The sequence below is a fragment of the Lepus europaeus genome, chromosome 8, assembly GCF_033115175.1.
Source record: "Lepus europaeus isolate LE1 chromosome 8, mLepTim1.pri, whole genome shotgun sequence".
NCBI classification, from domain to species: domain Eukaryota; kingdom Metazoa; phylum Chordata; class Mammalia; order Lagomorpha; family Leporidae; genus Lepus; species Lepus europaeus.
The window spans coordinates 75289567-75306867 of record NC_084834.1 but is presented as its reverse complement, the minus strand read 5'-3'; the positions used below and the strand labels follow the sequence as shown (position 1 = coordinate 75306867).

The following is a 17301-nucleotide window of genomic DNA, read 5'->3' as shown; positions in this document are numbered from 1 at the left end:
GATGTGGCGCAGTGGGTTAATGCCCTGGCCTGAAGTGCCGGCATCCCATATGGGCACTGGTTCAAGACCCGGCTGCTCCTCTTCTGATCCAGCTCTCTGCTATGGCCTGGGAAAGCAGTGGAAGATGGCCCAAGTCCTTGGGCCCCTGCACCCACATGGGAGACACAGAGGTCTCCTGGCTCCTGGCTTCAGATCGGCACAGTTCCAGCCATTGCAGCCAATTAGGGATTGAACCATCAGATGGAAGACCTCTCTCTCTCTCTCTCTCTCTCTCTCTCTCTCTGCTTCTCCTCTCTCTGTGTAACTCTTTCAAATAAATGAATAAACCTTTCAAAAAAAAGGAGTTGGGTGTGAACTTTATCCCTTTCCATCCATTACTCCTTTCTGCATGCCAAATTTAGATGTCTAAGGGGCATCTGTCCCAACCACCTTGGAACATGGAGGCAGGAGTCACAGGTTGGGGAAGACAGATCCAAGGAATCCAGGTTCCCAATGTTCACGGTACTGCCAGGCCAGCCTGATACTGCTTCTTTCACCCCTCCTGTTTAGGAAGGAATAGCCTTACCTGTTTCAGGGCTGTTATTCTACACCATCAAATCCCAAACACAGAAACAATGACATTTCCTTAGTCTTGCCAGATCTAACAGGTGCTTTTCATTTTCACACAAGTATCACTACCTCCACAATGCCACCTGGTTGTCAGTGATCACAGTGTGGAAATGTTAAAATACAGGGGGAACTGCGAGATTAGGATTGGTAGAACAGCAGCTCGTATTTGCAGTTTATCCAGCTGCCTTCTCTGTCCTGAAATTTTACTGGTAAAGTCACTGACTCTGAGACAGTACAGAGATTGGTGGCCTCCAAAATAGGAAGCCAAATGGCCTTGAATAAATGGTTTATGTGTATCTAGCACAGAAAGGAAGCTAAGGTAAAAGCAACCTAACAGGCATTACAACCCATAGCTGTGTGGAAGACTAAGTATCAATGAGAAAGAAGCTATACCAACATCAGTGTAAGAGCATTCCTTTATTAGAAAGTTGAGAAACTCTTGTACGATGATAAACTTTAAATATACAGAGAGAAATCTGGGGATCACAGGAACCTACTGGTGAAAAGGCAAAACAAAATCTGCAGGGAGAACAAGGAGGGGAGACTGGGCGCAGGCCATCGGTCATCAGCTCTATGGACACATATCTGTGAATTACCTGGTAAACCCATGGTGCACTTTTGGTTGTTCTCCATTAGTTAACTTAAAAATTCTCCTCTCCTGAAGAAATCCTTTTTGATATGGTAATGCTCAATTCAGGAGAGCTTTCCTAAGGATCATGATTATGATAGTATTCCAGGACCTTCATAATTCTAGACTCTCACATCCGCCGCACTAAGCAACTGTTACAGAAACGAACCCTGGTAGAATTAGATTTACAAATGCAGTATCTTAACTTAGGAGTATGCCAGTGGTATAGCCACATACCTACAAATAATCACTTGTACTAGTGAAGAAAAAATACATATTTTCATAAAGGAAATCAGAAAATCTATTAGAGTCAATTTTATTAAAGTAAGGAGATGTTCCTGGTACTTTTTGATGACTTACCAATATCAGGTATTTTCTGCTAGGGAACATGAAATTCGAGTTTGTAGAGACTGCTTTACACACATTGAATCAGTTTTTACTTCTTCACTCTGTCCCTATATTCAAACCCATTCCCTTTGCAGCACAACTTTTTGTAGTACCAACAACCACGTGGCAAAATCTGGCCAAGCCATAGCCTAAGGCTGAGCTACCCAGCAGATCCCAGATTAGATCAGCTGCACCCCCAGAACCATGAGCACAAGAGAATGACCAGTTATTGTGAGCCGTGGTTCTACAAGTGGTCTGCTACAATATATTGTCATAGCAATAGAGGACTGACACAGTAGTCAATTAATGCCAACTATAGGTTGACATTTTTAAGTTTAACAATGCAAAAATGAATGTAACCCAATGTATACTATGCTGAAATCACATTGGTTTGTCATGGTAGCATCTTTAAAGTCTAAATATAATAGAATATTCAACTGGTACAGGAAACGGATGCCTCAGTAGAAGATATGTTAACTGACAGTTCCATGGCTCTTGGATAAAGCCATCTAGGGGCCAGCGCCGTGGCTCAACCAGGCTAATCCTCCGGTCGGGGTGCCGGATTCTGTCCCGGTTACCCCTCTTCCAGGCCAGCTCTCTGCTATGGCCTGGGAAGGCAGTGGAGGATGGCCCAAGTGCCCTGCACCCCATGGGAGACCAGGAGAAGCACCTGGCTCCTGGCTTCAGATTGGCGCGGTGTGCCGGCTGCGGCGCGCCGTCCACGGTGGCCATTGGAGGGTGAACCAACGGCAAAGGAAGACCTTTCTCTCTGTCTCTCTCTCACTGTCCACTATGCCTGTCAAAAAATAAAATAAAATAAAATAAAATAAAATAAAGCCATCTAGGAAAAATTTAACCATAAGTTTCCATGTCTTACCTCCTACTTTCTACTTTCAACCATAACCTCCAAAAAAGAGTGCTTTTGTTTTTATTTTTTTTTTATTGCCTCATGCCTTATTGCCTCTGTTCTTAAAACTGAGGAAAATGGCTAAAAGGTACAAGCATAGAAGGAGTAACAAAAAGTGCCCAGACAATACTTACGTAATGATCTGCACCAAATGAGAGTTCATTAAGTTATCTCCTTTTAATACAATATTAGGAGTAATTTCTTAAGCCAGACATACAATCTATGCTCTAAAAAAGCCAATTTCATTTCTTATATTGAATGTAAAAAGATGAAATGATAAAAATATATTCTGGGGGCGAGCGCTGTGGGGCAGCAGGTTAATTCTCTGGCCTGCAGTGCTGGCATCCCATATGGGCACTGGTTTAAGACCTGGCTGCTCCACTTCCAATCTAGCTCTCTGCTATGGCCTGGGAAAGCAGAAGATGGCCCAAGTCCTTGGGCCCCTGCACCCACATGGGAGACCTGGAAGAAGCTCCTGCCTCCTGGTTCCTGGCTCCTGGCTCCTGGCTTCGGATCGGCGCAGGTCCAGCTGTTGTGGCCAATTGGGGAGTGAACCATCAGACTGAAGACCTCTCTGTCTCTCTCTGTGTGTCTCTCTCTCTCTGCTTCTCCCCTCTCTGTGTAACTCTGACTTTCAAATAAGTAAATAAATCTTTTTTAAAATTTTATTAAAAAATTCTGTTTATTGATTTTCATAAGCAATTATAAATCTTTACAGTACTTCCTAAATATCTTTAAAATAAACACATCACCAATTTCCTATTTATCTCTCTCCCCATAATACCAGGTACATGGTAGTCACTTAAAACAGATTCCTATTCAATGAACAATAAGAGGCACAGTATGTGGTTTTAAATGTGTTTACTATTTGTCCAGTTTTTTAAAGTGTCAGTCATAAAGTGAATTATACATTAATGTACATGTTAAACATTCATCAAATCTACATCACTGCTATGTGAAACATTTTATGGCGTCGAGAAGATGGAATTCCTGAGATCATCGTTGGAGGCTTTATTGCTTCATTTTCCTCGCTGTTGAATTCTCTTTCCTTATGTGACTTGGGAATGTGAATTGGGACTAGAAGATTCAATTTTAGACTAATTTTCTATCACATGCTAAATGAGTAAACAAGCTCTATCTTTATAAAAGGTAGAAAAATAACCATAGTGTGCTGAGTTTTCTCCCAAGGACACCATATGGAAAAACTTGAACTCAACACAGAAGAAGCCTTTCTGAATGACTCTCAATCACCTGTAAGGAACGTATGTTTTCTATTTAACCACTCTTTGAAGGACAGTAGCCCAGCTGTTGTTTTGCATTTATATTTATATATACTTTCTACTAAATAATTACATTCATCTTTAAAAGTAAATTACTTAAGATTACATTAAATCTCTTTCTCTAAAGCAATGTATTTTTCACCTTCTCAAAGCATACCCACACTGAAACTGAGCTGTCACCAGCTCTACAGACTGTCCCACCATTTCTAAGGGATGCAACCATGCCTAAGTCATAAAAAGCTATTCTGGCTTTTCATGGAGTCTGGAAGACTGCAGGCCATAAAAAGTCTAGGCTTAAACTTAGTAGGACTTATAAAACCTTAATGATTTCCTAATTCAAAATATCTTACAATGGCTTTCAAAACAATTCTACAGGTTCCTTACTGAAATACAAAACATTACAAAGACTGTGCAGAATTCATTAAGGCCTTGAATCTCCAATGTCCAGTGTCGGACACCCTCTTCCACATGTTGAGGTACTTGCTCTTGAAAGTACTAGAACAAATCAATTGAAAGAAAACACTCTGAAACCATTTGAACCTCTGATCGAACAACTGAATGGTAAAGGTTTATAAAACTTGGCTTCTATATTTCTCTGGGTCTAGGTATTAATATGATTATAGAACATAAATGTCTTGCTTCATGATGATTTTCTAATATGTGTGAAACAAAGAAAAAATTGGGTATTTGCCAAAAATACCAGGCATTTCAGAAAAGAACCAAAATCTTTTGCAGTGTTTTTAACAATGACTAAAAACCTTTTTCACAGATCTGAAACCACTAATTAATTTACTTGACCTACAGTGGAAAACAAAATTATTTTTCAACTAAATAGAATCAGCTTAAAAATTCCTCTGGAGATGTTTTTATTTATTAAATGCCTTCAATAACAACACCGTCTTCTACTTCCTGTTATTCCAACTCAATTTCACCTGCATACAAAGTAATGAGCAGAATGGCTGTGAATCCAGTCAGCATTCCGGCATTCTGAATTACGAAGAAGGTGAAATCCGTTTTTCTTCCAGTTACCTTTTCTCTCAGCATATCGTTCATCTCTGGGAACTAGAAGAAAGATACATTGTTAGATAGCTGTTGCCATCTTGTGGTAAAAGATAAAACAGTCGTTTATACATTTCTGTGGGGAACATGGTAATTTATTTCAGGTGTTTAAATGTTTTAGCATAGAAGGCATAATAGCAACATGAAGCACTTTCAGAATAAAAGTACTGAAATAATATTCTCAAATCAGTAGGGTGGGATTTGCATCATTTATGGCTCTCGCTGTCTCTTCCTCTCTATGCTGCATCTACATCCTTCTTTCAAGACCCCAAACACGTCCAGCCTCTTTCCTTCCTCTTAGTGTTCACACCTGCTACCCCTCTTCCTGAACCCTTGTCCCTCCAATTTTTCAGTGGACCCAATCCTTCAGGTTTCACCTTACTTCCCTCCTTCCTGAAACCCTTGCCTCGGCCCCACCTGACTGAGGGCAGTTTCCTTTACCAGCATCTCTCACCATACACACTCATTTCTTTTTATTTCATGTTATTTATCATTAGTCATCCATGTGCTTTTTTTGTTTAATTTCTTGTTCCTCTCTTTCTAGACAAAAAGTCCCATGAATACGACTGCACTTATTTTGTTCACTTGAGAGTTCCCAGTGCTTAACAGATTTCTTGGACTGGAACAAAAAATGTGTCAACAGTAACTAATTAAATTAATGTTTAGAAATAACTATACACTTAGTTCACGATTGCTTCAATTTTTTTCCTTCTACTTGTTCTACATTACAAAATCATAAAGTTTTTAAATAAAATATGCAGGATCCTAAGATTGAAGATTGTAACCACCTCATTGCAGTGAAAGCAATTAAAACCATAAGTACTTTGTTTTAAATCTACCTTGTTCTAATCAGATAACTTCTCCTGAAAGATGCGGAGATCTGTAAGTGCCAGGTTTTTTAAAACACATTCCAAAATTATTAGCTATACATGCTACGGTTTCTACCAAAGCATCCTGGGCACCTCCAGCATCCACAATCAATGTGTCTCCCTTAAGAAAATTGCTGCTAGAATAAAATAAGGGAAAACTGTGAAACAATTCTGCAAAATGCAAAACTACAAGTATAGACAGCATCATTAATATTGTTTTAAATTGAACAACTCTAATAGATTCTATTCTTATATCAGAAAATAAGCATGGGCCGGCGCTGTAGCATAGTGGAAAAAGCTGCCGCCTGCAGCACCGGCATCCCATATGGGCCTGGTTCAAGTCCCGGCTGTTCCACTTCTGATCCAGCTCTCTGCTATGGCCTGGGAAAGCAGTGAAAGATGGCCCAAGTCCTTAGGACCCTGCACCCACATGAGAATGCAGACCCAGAGGAAGCTCCCCGCTCCTAGCTTTGGACTGGCACAGCACGGGCCATTGCAGCCAATTGGAAAGTGAACCAGCAGATGGAAGACCTCTCTCTCTCTCTCTGCCTCTGCCTCTCTGTAGCTCTGCCTTTCAAATAAATAAATCTTAAAAAAAAAAAAAATAAGCAACCACCTAGAACAAAGACAGTGTGAGACATTAACTCTGTTTAGAAAAATATGAGAACTGCAGTGGTTCTAAGAGATGAGATACTAGCTCTTACAAGGGTCTGCACAGAAAAATGAACAGAATTAGACAGCTGTAATTTGAAACTAATAAATAAGAAAATTAAATTGTCTATGTTGCAAATGAAAAGGAAATATTTTGATTTTCATACATTAACACATTCTCATTTTCTAAAGATATCCATGATTCAGTTGGAAATGCACAATATATTCTGTATTATACACATATGCACACTCACATAAGTACACATAAACACCAATACAAATAAAGACCAAGACCCCATATAGGCAAAAAATGTATAACGTATACTAACCCAAAATAAATGCTGTCAAATTTTCTTTAATTTTTTTTTAATTTGAAAGGCAGAGACAGAGAGAGACAAATAATACAGATAGACAGAGAGCTCTTACCCACTGGTTCACTCCCCATTCACAACAGCTGAGAGAGGGCCAGACTAAAGTCAAGATCCAGGAAACCAATCCAGGTTCCCCACATGGGTGGCAGGGACTCAACTACTTGAACTAAAACCACTGCCTCCCAGGGTCTGCATTAGAAGGGAGCTGGAACTGAGAGTGGAGCTGGAACTCAAACCCAGGCACTCTGATATGGGATGCAGGCATCCCACACAGCCTTAACCGCTACCCCAATGCCTGCCACTAACGTCAGACTTTAATTTCACCACTTGTATCAGTTTTAGGCTTTCAATGTTTAGAACTTCAAAATAACAAAAATGATGTTTTACTCTAACATGTTATTCCGCATTCCAAAAGTGGAATCTTCACAAAAGCAAGGCAAGGGGGAGTCCTACTGGGACACAATACAATAGGAGACGAGGTATACCCACAAGACAAGAGGAGGGCTACAAAAATACCTCTACTTCAGCAAAAACAAAGCATTTCACCCTCTATCAATAATGTCAAGTAGAAAATCAATGAGAAGCACTTTCAAATTACTATTAGTGCAAACTACCCAAAAAGAGCTTGTGTGAAATGTTTGCAATTACAGCTAAAAGGCATTCCACACTGTAGAAAGCAGGTTGCCCTTGGTCAACTCACAACTCAAATGCTCATTTCTAAATGTTAAATTGAAACAAAATAAAAAGTTTGCATTTCTTACCATATCTGCCAGAGAAATGTAGAGGAACATGCCTCCGGCAAGTGCAAATATAATATTTGGAGCAAAATTGTTTCCCACCAAAATGCCAAAAGCTAGCCCAACATAGCAGGAACATGCAGAAAGGAAATTGAATAACAAGGCTTGTCGAGTGCTCATCCCTGCACTGAGTAAGATCACAAAGTCCCCTAGAAGAAAAAGAAAATATCAAATGAACAGAGTTTTCCATTTGGGGATGAGAAGATAACTGTCAACGTCCAACAGGGACTTTGGAATGTCTCATTGCCCTGAAACCAAGCAAACCAACTTTCACTCACCCAACTCATGAGGAAACTCCTCACACAGGATTGCTATAGAAGTGCTGAGCCCCTGCAGGAGAGACACAGTGCAGGAAGCCCCAATCGCCAGGCCATCGATGAAATTGTGCAGCGCATCGCTAAGTGTTATCATCCAGGCAATTGTCCCTATTTCTGACAGTTTGGGCCCCTTCAAACAAGTACATGAACTTGACTCCTTTTTTCCATCCTGAAAAATAGCAGAAAATCAATCAACATGAAAACTAACATTTCCTGAAAGCCTAAAAGACTCAGAGAAGTCAGATGTGGGTTACATCTTAAGAGAGACTCTGTTCCAACAAAACAGTGGATAGGAAACCCTAATAATATATAATGGAGAAAAGAAAATTTACGTTAGGGAGGCATGAAGCAAATCAATTGGCACACCTTAAACAAGCCACTTACAGACCTTTCACAGTAGCTTCCCCTTAAAATAATCCTTTTGGTTTGTAGGAACAAATTCTTACTCCAGCCTTCCTCCAATGTAACAGATATTAACCTTAGAATTAGAGTTATACTTTAAAATCGATATTCAAAGACCAAATGTGAAGTTTTTCCCATGTTTAATTTAAAATCAAAGCATGATGGCAACAGAAGCATTGATTCCAGCCCACTCTACCCCGCCATGTGACCAAGCAAGTTGTTACAGTCAGTCTGAGGACAGAGAATGTACTCAAGAATTGATTTATTTTTCAACTGCTTACTGAGCTTCCCTTCTGTCCCAGCAACTGCACCCGGTGTTTAGGTTATAACGATATGGTCCCTGCCAGCTCTAAATTTCAATTACTAACTTAAACTTCATGAATTATGATTGAAATAGCTTTACACTTTCCATTTTGAAAAGACAACAAAAATAGAAAATACTGCAATGTACTCTCTATAGGAAGTCAGACCTCCATAAAACTGACAAAACTGTACAAAATGTACTGAAAAATACTAACTAAAGAATTTTTCCAGAAGTTGTAGATACATGTGATAAAATGCAAACTCATTTCTGCAATTTGTAATTAACTACAGAACATTTCATTCTTAATTTTCCTCCTCTCACTTCTAAGTGGCTAATCAACAGATTTATTGAACATCTGCAATTTGTAAAACACTGTGCTGAATGCTATGGGAAATGCATAGAAATAGAAAACAGCTTCTATCTTCAAGAGGCATACTTTTGGAGAAACAAGACACAAAGTATATGACTGCTTCTTTAAAATGTGCACTAAATATCAAACAGACAGGGGCTTCCTTCAGAGCAATGATCTAAGAGGCTGTTTTATTGCAATATTGTTTCATTGCTCAAAACACTTCAGGGACAACACTTTCAGAACTGACTTTAGATCTTGCAATACATTTGGACCGGCTCCAACCAATGCAGCCACTTTGGGAGGGAACCAGTACATGGAAGCTCGCTTGCTCTCTCTTTCTTTCCCTCTCTCTCTCTCTTTCTCTCGCTTGCTCACTCTCTCACTTCCCCAGAGCAGGAAGCAATCGCTCCTGAAAGAGATCAAAAGAGGCCATGAGAAAAGCCAAGGGCTATGTGGAACTTCAGATACACTCAGCAAGACGATTTGAATTAAAACCGGGGTTGTCACCTTCCAATTTGCTTTACTTAATCCTATTTCCTAATTTACTTGAGATGATTCAGGGAAAAGACTATTAAGCTCAAGTCTTGGCCACCTGATATCACATGCAGAGTCTCTATACAAAGACCTTTAGCTCTTCAAAAGAAATGAAAGGAAGATATCTAGCAACATTCCCTTACTTCCAAAGTCAGATAGGAATAACTATGTGTTATGCCTCAGGCTAGCTCTGTGAGCACAGATTCCAAAAAGTTAGAATAAGAGCTATCCTTTTCAATAATTTTGGAACAAACCAAGTAGGTAAACACCAAGAGTTACAATTCACCCAGGAACTAAATCCCTGAGCAGCAAGAATAGTACATTCAAGTTCTCCTAGGTAAATTAGAAAAATCCTCTCTCCATTTCTTATTTTTGTTTACTGCTGTGGTTTGCTTGCTTCCTTGTTGGACTTTTATGCCAAATAAAAAGCTGTGTATATGCTTAGCACTGATGAGGCAACTCCAGCTGGCAAAATGACCAGAAATCCAAAAACTAGAACTGAATCATAGTGTGGCTCTAACAAAAATTGCTTTGGGGGCCAGCGCTGTGGCACAGCAGGTTAAAGCCCTGGCCTGGAGCGCCAGCATCCCATATGGGGTGCCGGTTCGAGTCCCGGCTGCTCCACTTCCGATCCAGGTCTCTGCTATGGCCTGGGAAAGCAGTAGAGGATGGCCCAAGTCCTTAGGCCCCTGCACTCACGTGGGAGACCCAGAAGAATCTCCTGGCTCCTAGCTTCAGATCGGCACAGCTCCAGCCATTGTAGCCATCTGGAGAGTGAACCAGTGGATGGAAGACTTCTCTCTCTGTCTCACCCTCTCTCTTTAACTCTGTCTTTCAAATAAATAAAATAAATCATAAAAGAAAAGAAAAAGAATTGTTGTGGAATCTGCAAAAATGCTCTCAACACCTCTCTCAGTTATTAACAGAATGAAAATGACAGCAAAGGGTAGAGTAATCCAAAACTGGCTGGGGAGGCGGAGAGGGGAAGAGAACCAGGCACAAGGGTTGCAAAGTAATGAGGAAAACTAGGAAAAACAACTAGGAGGTAAAAAACTAAAAAGTCCTGGGAAGTTAAGATGGAGAAAGCAAGTGGAGTCACTGCAGAGTAGTTGAACTCTAAGCCAGGAGGAGGATGGGGGGGGGGGGGGGATGGGAGAAGGGGTTAGAGGCAGAGAGGGAAAGGGAAGAGTAGTGTCAGATAGGAGGGGAGGGGAGGAGAGCAGGTTTAAGCAGAAGAGGGAATGATGGGAGGAGGAGGAGGAGGAGCATGAGGAGGAGCATACGGAGGAATGGAAGGAGGTGGAGAAAACCAGGAAGGAGGGCAAGGAGGAGGAGGCAGAAGATGGGGACAGAGAAAGAAGAGCCTTGGTCATCCTTCAGCAGGACGGGAATCCTATAAGTACAGTGAACCCCTGCAATGAAATACAATGCAGAGAAGCAGAGATGAGGAATACATGTCATTTCCCACAGGTGAAGGTGCCAAGCATAGCACTGAGGTCAAAAAAAAAATATTATAAAGCAACATACCCAGTGGACACCTTTTGGGAAAAAAAATGTAATTCCATGACGGTCTAAGCACAATTATACTTAGAGGAATGCATACAATAAAAGAACCCTGTCAGCCATATAACACTGTGGATGAGCTTTGTGGGGTTTGCTCCCCTATTGAGTGGTCTGGGCAATTTTTACACTCACTGTGTATTTTTCTTAAGATTTACAGCTTTCTCTTTCTTTCTCTCTTTCTCTCTTTCTTTCTCTCTTTCTTTGACATGCTGAGTGACAGAGTAAAAGTAAAGAGAGACAGAGAGATCTTTTATCCACTGGTTCACTCTTCAAATGGCCACAGAGGCGCCAGGAGACAGTAACTCCATCCAAGTCTTGCATGTTGGTGAAAGGGGCCCAATAACTTGGGTCATCATCTGCTACTTTCCCAGGTGCATCACAGAGAGCTGGATCAGAACCCATGATACCACACCAGTTCTTCACTATATATTTTACTTTTATTTGAAAGGCAGAGTTACAGGAGTGAGAGGGAGAGATATCTTGCATTGGCTGCTTCACTCCCCAAATGGTCACAGTGGTCAGGGTTGGCCAGGCTGAAGTCACGAGCCTGGCACTCCATCCAGGTCTCCCATGTGGGTGCAGGGGCCCAAGTACTTGGGTCATCTCCCACTGTCTTTCCAGGTGCATTAGCGGGGAGCTGGACCAAAAGTAGAGTAGCAGAGATTCAAAGCAGCCATAAGATGCCAATGTTGCAGGTGGCAGCTTAACCTGATGCGCCACAAAACCACACACCTCTTCCCACCTCTTGTCTTTGAATTCTTAGAAAACAAAATAACAAAGCTATGGGGCCCATGATGGGAGAGGGAGCAGGAAAGGAAAGGCAGTATGGTGTGGTGATGGAGGCAAGGCAAGCACCCACTGGATGAGGCCTGCCCTGAGAGGGAGGCTCAGTCCCAGGGAAGAGCCTCATTTGTGGCTCCAGAGCAGCTTGGACACAGTCAAAACCTCGCTGGGCACTGGGGCAGCCCATGATGAACACAGCTAAAACTAAAATTGCCTTAGAATATACAAGATAATGATGTATCATGTATGATCCTTGAATTTATTCAAGAATATAATGATCAATACTACTGGAGGAAAAAAAAAGATAGAAAAAACAAATGTATAAAAGAGCTTTAGAAATATGAGTGGGTAACAGAAATCTGTTAATAATAAAAGAGGAGGTATTTGCCTTAAAGGTTAAAACACTGCTTGGGACACATGCATCCCTTATCAGAGTGTCTGAGTTTGAATACCACCTCCAGCTTCTGTCTCCAGCTTCCTGCTAATGTGCACTCTCTGGGAGGCAGCAGTGATGGAACAGGTCCCTGTCAACCATGTGGGAGACCTGGATTGAGTTGCCAGCTCCTGGCTTCAATTGGCCCAGCCCTAGCTTCTTTGAGCATTTTGGAAATGAACCAGCAGGTAGAAGCTCCATCGCTCGCTCGCCTCGCTCTCTCTCTCTCTGTTTCTACATATCTCAAATAAATATAAAAAATAATTTTTTAAAAAAGGAAACAGGGAAAATTCAACAAGAATTTCATGAGCTTGGACATAAATAAGCTCTTTTTAAAGTTTTTTATTTATAAAGAGCGAACAAATTTCATGTATTTCATATACATAGTTTTTAAGAGTATAACGATCCTCCCACCTTTCCCTCCTTCCTTCCCTCCCACCCACCCTTCATTTTTTTGTTTTTCTTTTAATTTTTACAATGTCACACCTTCCATTTTTATTTATAATCACAAGCCTAATCCTCCACTAAATAAAGAATTCAACAAGTAAGTAGGAAACCCACTGTTGAAGAAATTTCAATTACTAAAGCTCAAGAAGTATGAGTCAGGAGATTAATTAGCCAGAAAGTAAAACCCACTGAGAAAAATATGAATGCTAAGTTAATAAGTTTCTACGAATCAGATAGCTCATTGGGTCAAAGAGGAAAGGGAATCTAAAAGATGTGAAGTAATCTCACATACACATAGCATTTCACAGTTCACAAAGCACCTGCAGATGTTAGCTCTTTCACCTTCTTCTTATCTTTACACCACCCTCATGAGTACAACAGGACAGATACTGGCATCCTAATTTTACAGATGTGGAAAATGACAATCCAAGGATATCAATGACTACAGGGGAGGCATCAAGGTCTACTACTTAATTATGCACTCAGCATCTATTTCACCGCAGGGAGGAACTGGGCTAAGGACTGAGGACAGAACTCTCCAGACAACAATTGCCACCTTGTTCCATTCACAGAACAGAAAGCAACAGCCAGGAATCAGACTTCAGAACTGGGTAAGTCACTCCATCTCTCATTCCAAACAGCTCTCCATGCTTGCTCTGCTCCCTGTGGGCTGTTCTCAATGGGCCACCTCTACTGGCTCCTTGTTCTCCAACTTCCACTTCAGATTGACTACTGGGGAGCCCTGGCAGGAGTCAGGATATTTATTCCTGGGGTATCTCTACGTGGTCCCACCTCAAGCTGTCCATGACACTCAAATGAAGGCCACAGCTCCACTGGAGACAACTCTCTCCCAGATTGTTGTAACTGCTGTCCCTTCATATCCTTTGGGACTAGACCTTGGTAGCAACTTTGCCATGCCTGATCCTTGTTCGCATTGTGCTCTCTTACATCCTATTCATACCTAATAATTAAATCCTCTTAAGATGATCCTAGTTTCTATTGGCTATTTTGACAATCTATTTTCTATTGAATCCTAACTGACATAATCATTGATGCGAGAAGTAGCCATACAATACCTAAATTATATTTGTATAGATCCAAAGTAGGGGACCAGGCATATGTCCTATAAGTTAAAACACACATTAGGGCATCTGTTTCTCACACTGACGGACCTGGGTTTGACTCTCCGCTCTGGCCCCTGACTCTGCCTCTTTGCTGTTGTGTACTCTGAGAGGCAGTGACGATGGCTCATGTGATTGGTTTGAGCTCTCAGCTCCCAGATTTGGCCTCCTGGGCTTTGCAGGCATTTGGGTGGTAACCCAGGGGATGGCGAGAGCCCACCTCTTCCTCCTCCTTTCTTTCTCTACCTTCCCCTTCAATCCTCCTCCCTTCTCCCCTCTCTCCAACTAATAAATTTTAAGTATGGAGAGAACAGGACATGAGTTGCCCTTGAGTTGTACTGTATTTCCTAGTGAAGCCCAGAACGTGAAAGGGCACTGTGAAGCCCAGGCTGTGTTACAAGCTTTTCAGCCAATTGGTTCTTACGACTTAGCAGAACCAATGGAATTGGAAGCGTCTGGGGAAGTTGGAGAGGCAATAAGGAGCCTTGTGGCAAGCCCTAATAAAGTAACCTTTATTAGTGGAATACAATTAGCTTCATAGTCTGCCTAGAGGAGATCCATCACTGTATTTCTTTCCAGATGTCTGCCACCTGTTTTCCAGTTTTATCTTGTGAAAGTTTCTGACCAACTAGCTAACTCTGTTAACATCCGTTCCCAAGTTAGTGTAGCTCTATACTTCAGGCCATTGCTCCTACAGTAAGTGGAAAGTCAGATATTCCATTCAAAGTTCTGCCTAAAGGTTACTAAAGTAACTTTTCTTTACTAAAGTAACTTTACTAAAGTAACCTTTGGGCAGAACTCTAGGGTTTGGGGTTAAAACAATGTCCTTCTTTTTCCACTAATTATTCTTTTTTTTTTTTTTAATCAAAATCAGTTCTTTTCTTGTTCATGAATCCTTGGAGAAGCTTTTCTGCCCACGGGTTGCTAACTGACCATGAGATCATACCCACCATGAACTGAATGTGAACCACAAAATCAGATATTCACATCCACATTCTGTGTTAAGTTGTACATATAAGAACAGGCCCACATTGCTTTTGAAGACACAAGGAAATTGAAATAGCAAGTGATTCAGACTCCCATGGTATCCAATCCTAATGTTTCATCTTATCTCAAATAACGATGATGCTTCATGGGGAATCCCCTACCATCAATCAAATGTGGGGAGATCTGCAAGTAAGCCAGAAGACAAAGTAGGGCCCACTGTAAAATCTTGCTCACAATGAACCTCACCAAGATAAAAGGAAATCCTCCAAGTGGGCAAGAACTTTGAATGGAATATCTGACTTTCCACTTACTGTAGGAGCAATGGCCTGAAGTATAGAGCTACACTAACTTGGGAACGGTTGTTAACAGAGTTAGCTAGTTGGTCAGAAACTTTCACAAGATAAAACTGGAAAACAGGCGGCAGACATCTGGAAAGAAATACAGTGATGGATCTCCTCTAGGCAGACTATGAAGCTGACTGTATTCCACTAAATCTCACAGGAGACCATCACAGAGGCCAGATTCAATAATGAAAAGTACAAGAAGATTTGGTTGTAAATGTCACCCAGTAACATTCATCAACCATCCCAATGTTGCTTAGTGGGCCCACATACCAAGTGTCAGGGTAGTAGAAAGGGAGGTTATTTATGGGTTCAGCATTCTCTTCCTCTGCCAACGGTGATCTAGTTTCCAGCTCTAAAGAAGTCTCAACCTGTCAAAAGCCAAGGCTGGTGTTGAGTCCTCAAGAAGGTATCATTGCCCAACAGCAGCACTGAATCCCTCCCATCATAAGGGGATGGTCTTTGCACTTAGAAGACAGACACAGATGAGGATGCCTTTCCTGCCTTCATTACATTCGCAAGCTCCATCATTCATGAACTCAGAGTATGCCTGATATATAGCTCGAAGTCTCCTTTAAAACACCTTCCAAACCATTTTTCAGCAAGACCTCAACCCATGAAATTAATGGATTTTATCACTTACTCTTTCATAGAAGCAAGCTAGCTTAATAGAATTGTGGCATTCCCTGAAGAAGGCTTGGTCAGGATGCAAGCTAGAAAGTAACACCCTAAAAAGTTGCAATTCTTCCCATAAGTTGTAAGTATATACCTTAAATCAGCAGCCAAATAAGGGGGGTGCTTTTAAAAGATCATGAAAAAAGGAATTAAAAGATAAGTTTATTGGGGTGCAAAAAATGAGATCACAAATAGTTTCTTCATTATATTCATTTTCCATGAACTTTTTAAAGACTCCTCATATGTGGTACCATTTCTGCTATAGAGTATACACAGTTCCAAGAACACCTATAGATATTCTATAGAGGATTCACACCTCCACCTTATTTTTATATCTAATAACTCACTTGAAAAAGTCTACTTTCCTGCCCCAAGGTCCTGGACTTAGTGGGTTTGAAGATCTTAATGTTCAAAGAAATAATGCTTCCATCAGGAAATATAGTCATTTTCTAATTCATTGGAAGTACAGATTGACACCTGGGATTGTGAGATTCTGTCTGCCTCCAAACCAATAGGAAAAGATCAAGTCACTATACTGCTGAGGTTAATGCCAATCAGTAATGCAGGAAATTCATTTAATGCAACTTAATGAAGACAATACTATATGTAGAACTCCGGGAATTCAGTGGGACATCTCTCAGAACTCCCTTCCCAATAGTCCTGGTCAAAGAAGATTTTATATTAGAAACATCAAATAAAAACAAGATCATCAAGGGATCAGACCCTTCAGAAATGAAGATTTGGGTCACCACAAGTAAAAAAAAAAAAAAAAAAAAAGACCCATGCAATTAATGTGATACCAGTCAATGAAATAAACATAGAAAGTACAGTGGAAGAGCCCCCTAAGAAAGTGAGTAGCAGCTATACTTCATGTCCTTAATTGCACCTTTTCCCCCTCTCCTCTCTTCCCAGAATAATGGTGGTGGCTAACTTATTAGTTTCAGGTTGCAACACTACTGATATGACATCAGATCAGGATGATACAGTACTTGATGTGATTGTAGGTTCCCCCTGTGTTGGGAACTTTCATTTTTCACCCACATGAAGAATAAGAGAAGTTGACAGGGGAAAGGAAATAGAGTATTCCAGATACACTGAATTTCCTCCTCCAAATCCACCTTTTAACTCTTCTTTTCCCAGTTCTCCAGCCCACAGGACTTGTATGAAATCTATCAAAGGTCCCAAACAGAGAGCTCTAGCAGACAACTGGAGGGAAGGAAGGACAGGAGAAAGGGAGACTCTTCCCTTGGCTCCTTTGACTTACTCCCCTGACTCTCTTTTTGAGGAGTAACTAAGGCAGTTCCAGTTAAAGATCACTGCTCTGCCAACAGTGACTTCCACACAAGACTAGCTCCTTCCAGATTCTAGTAACATCTTCCTTTCCTGTCCTTTGTCCTTTGGATGTGAGAACAGCTCCACTGCTACTAACCTCAGGTTACTGCACTGCCTGCCATGGTTCCCCTCCACTACACCCAGAGTTTTAT

General features: G+C 41.0%; 1 protein-coding gene across 3 annotated transcripts in view; it reads right to left on the bottom strand.

Moving 5' to 3' along the window:
* Window positions 1-3375: 3375 nt before the first annotated feature.
* SLC39A8 (solute carrier family 39 member 8) overlaps window positions 3376-17301 on the bottom strand; it is an 85038-nt gene continuing 71112 nt past the window's right edge. For all 3 annotated transcript variants that reach the window (XM_062199818.1, XM_062199817.1, XM_062199819.1), the window contains exons 7-9: window positions 7837-8044; window positions 7523-7707; window positions 3376-4873 (exon numbers count right to left, since the gene is read on the bottom strand). In XM_062199818.1, coding sequence (XP_062055802.1) covers window positions 4724-4873; window positions 7523-7707; window positions 7837-8044 — 543 coding nt within the window. In that variant the 3' untranslated portion in view covers window positions 3376-4723. The remainder of the gene's footprint in view (window positions 4874-7522; window positions 7708-7836; window positions 8045-17301) is intronic.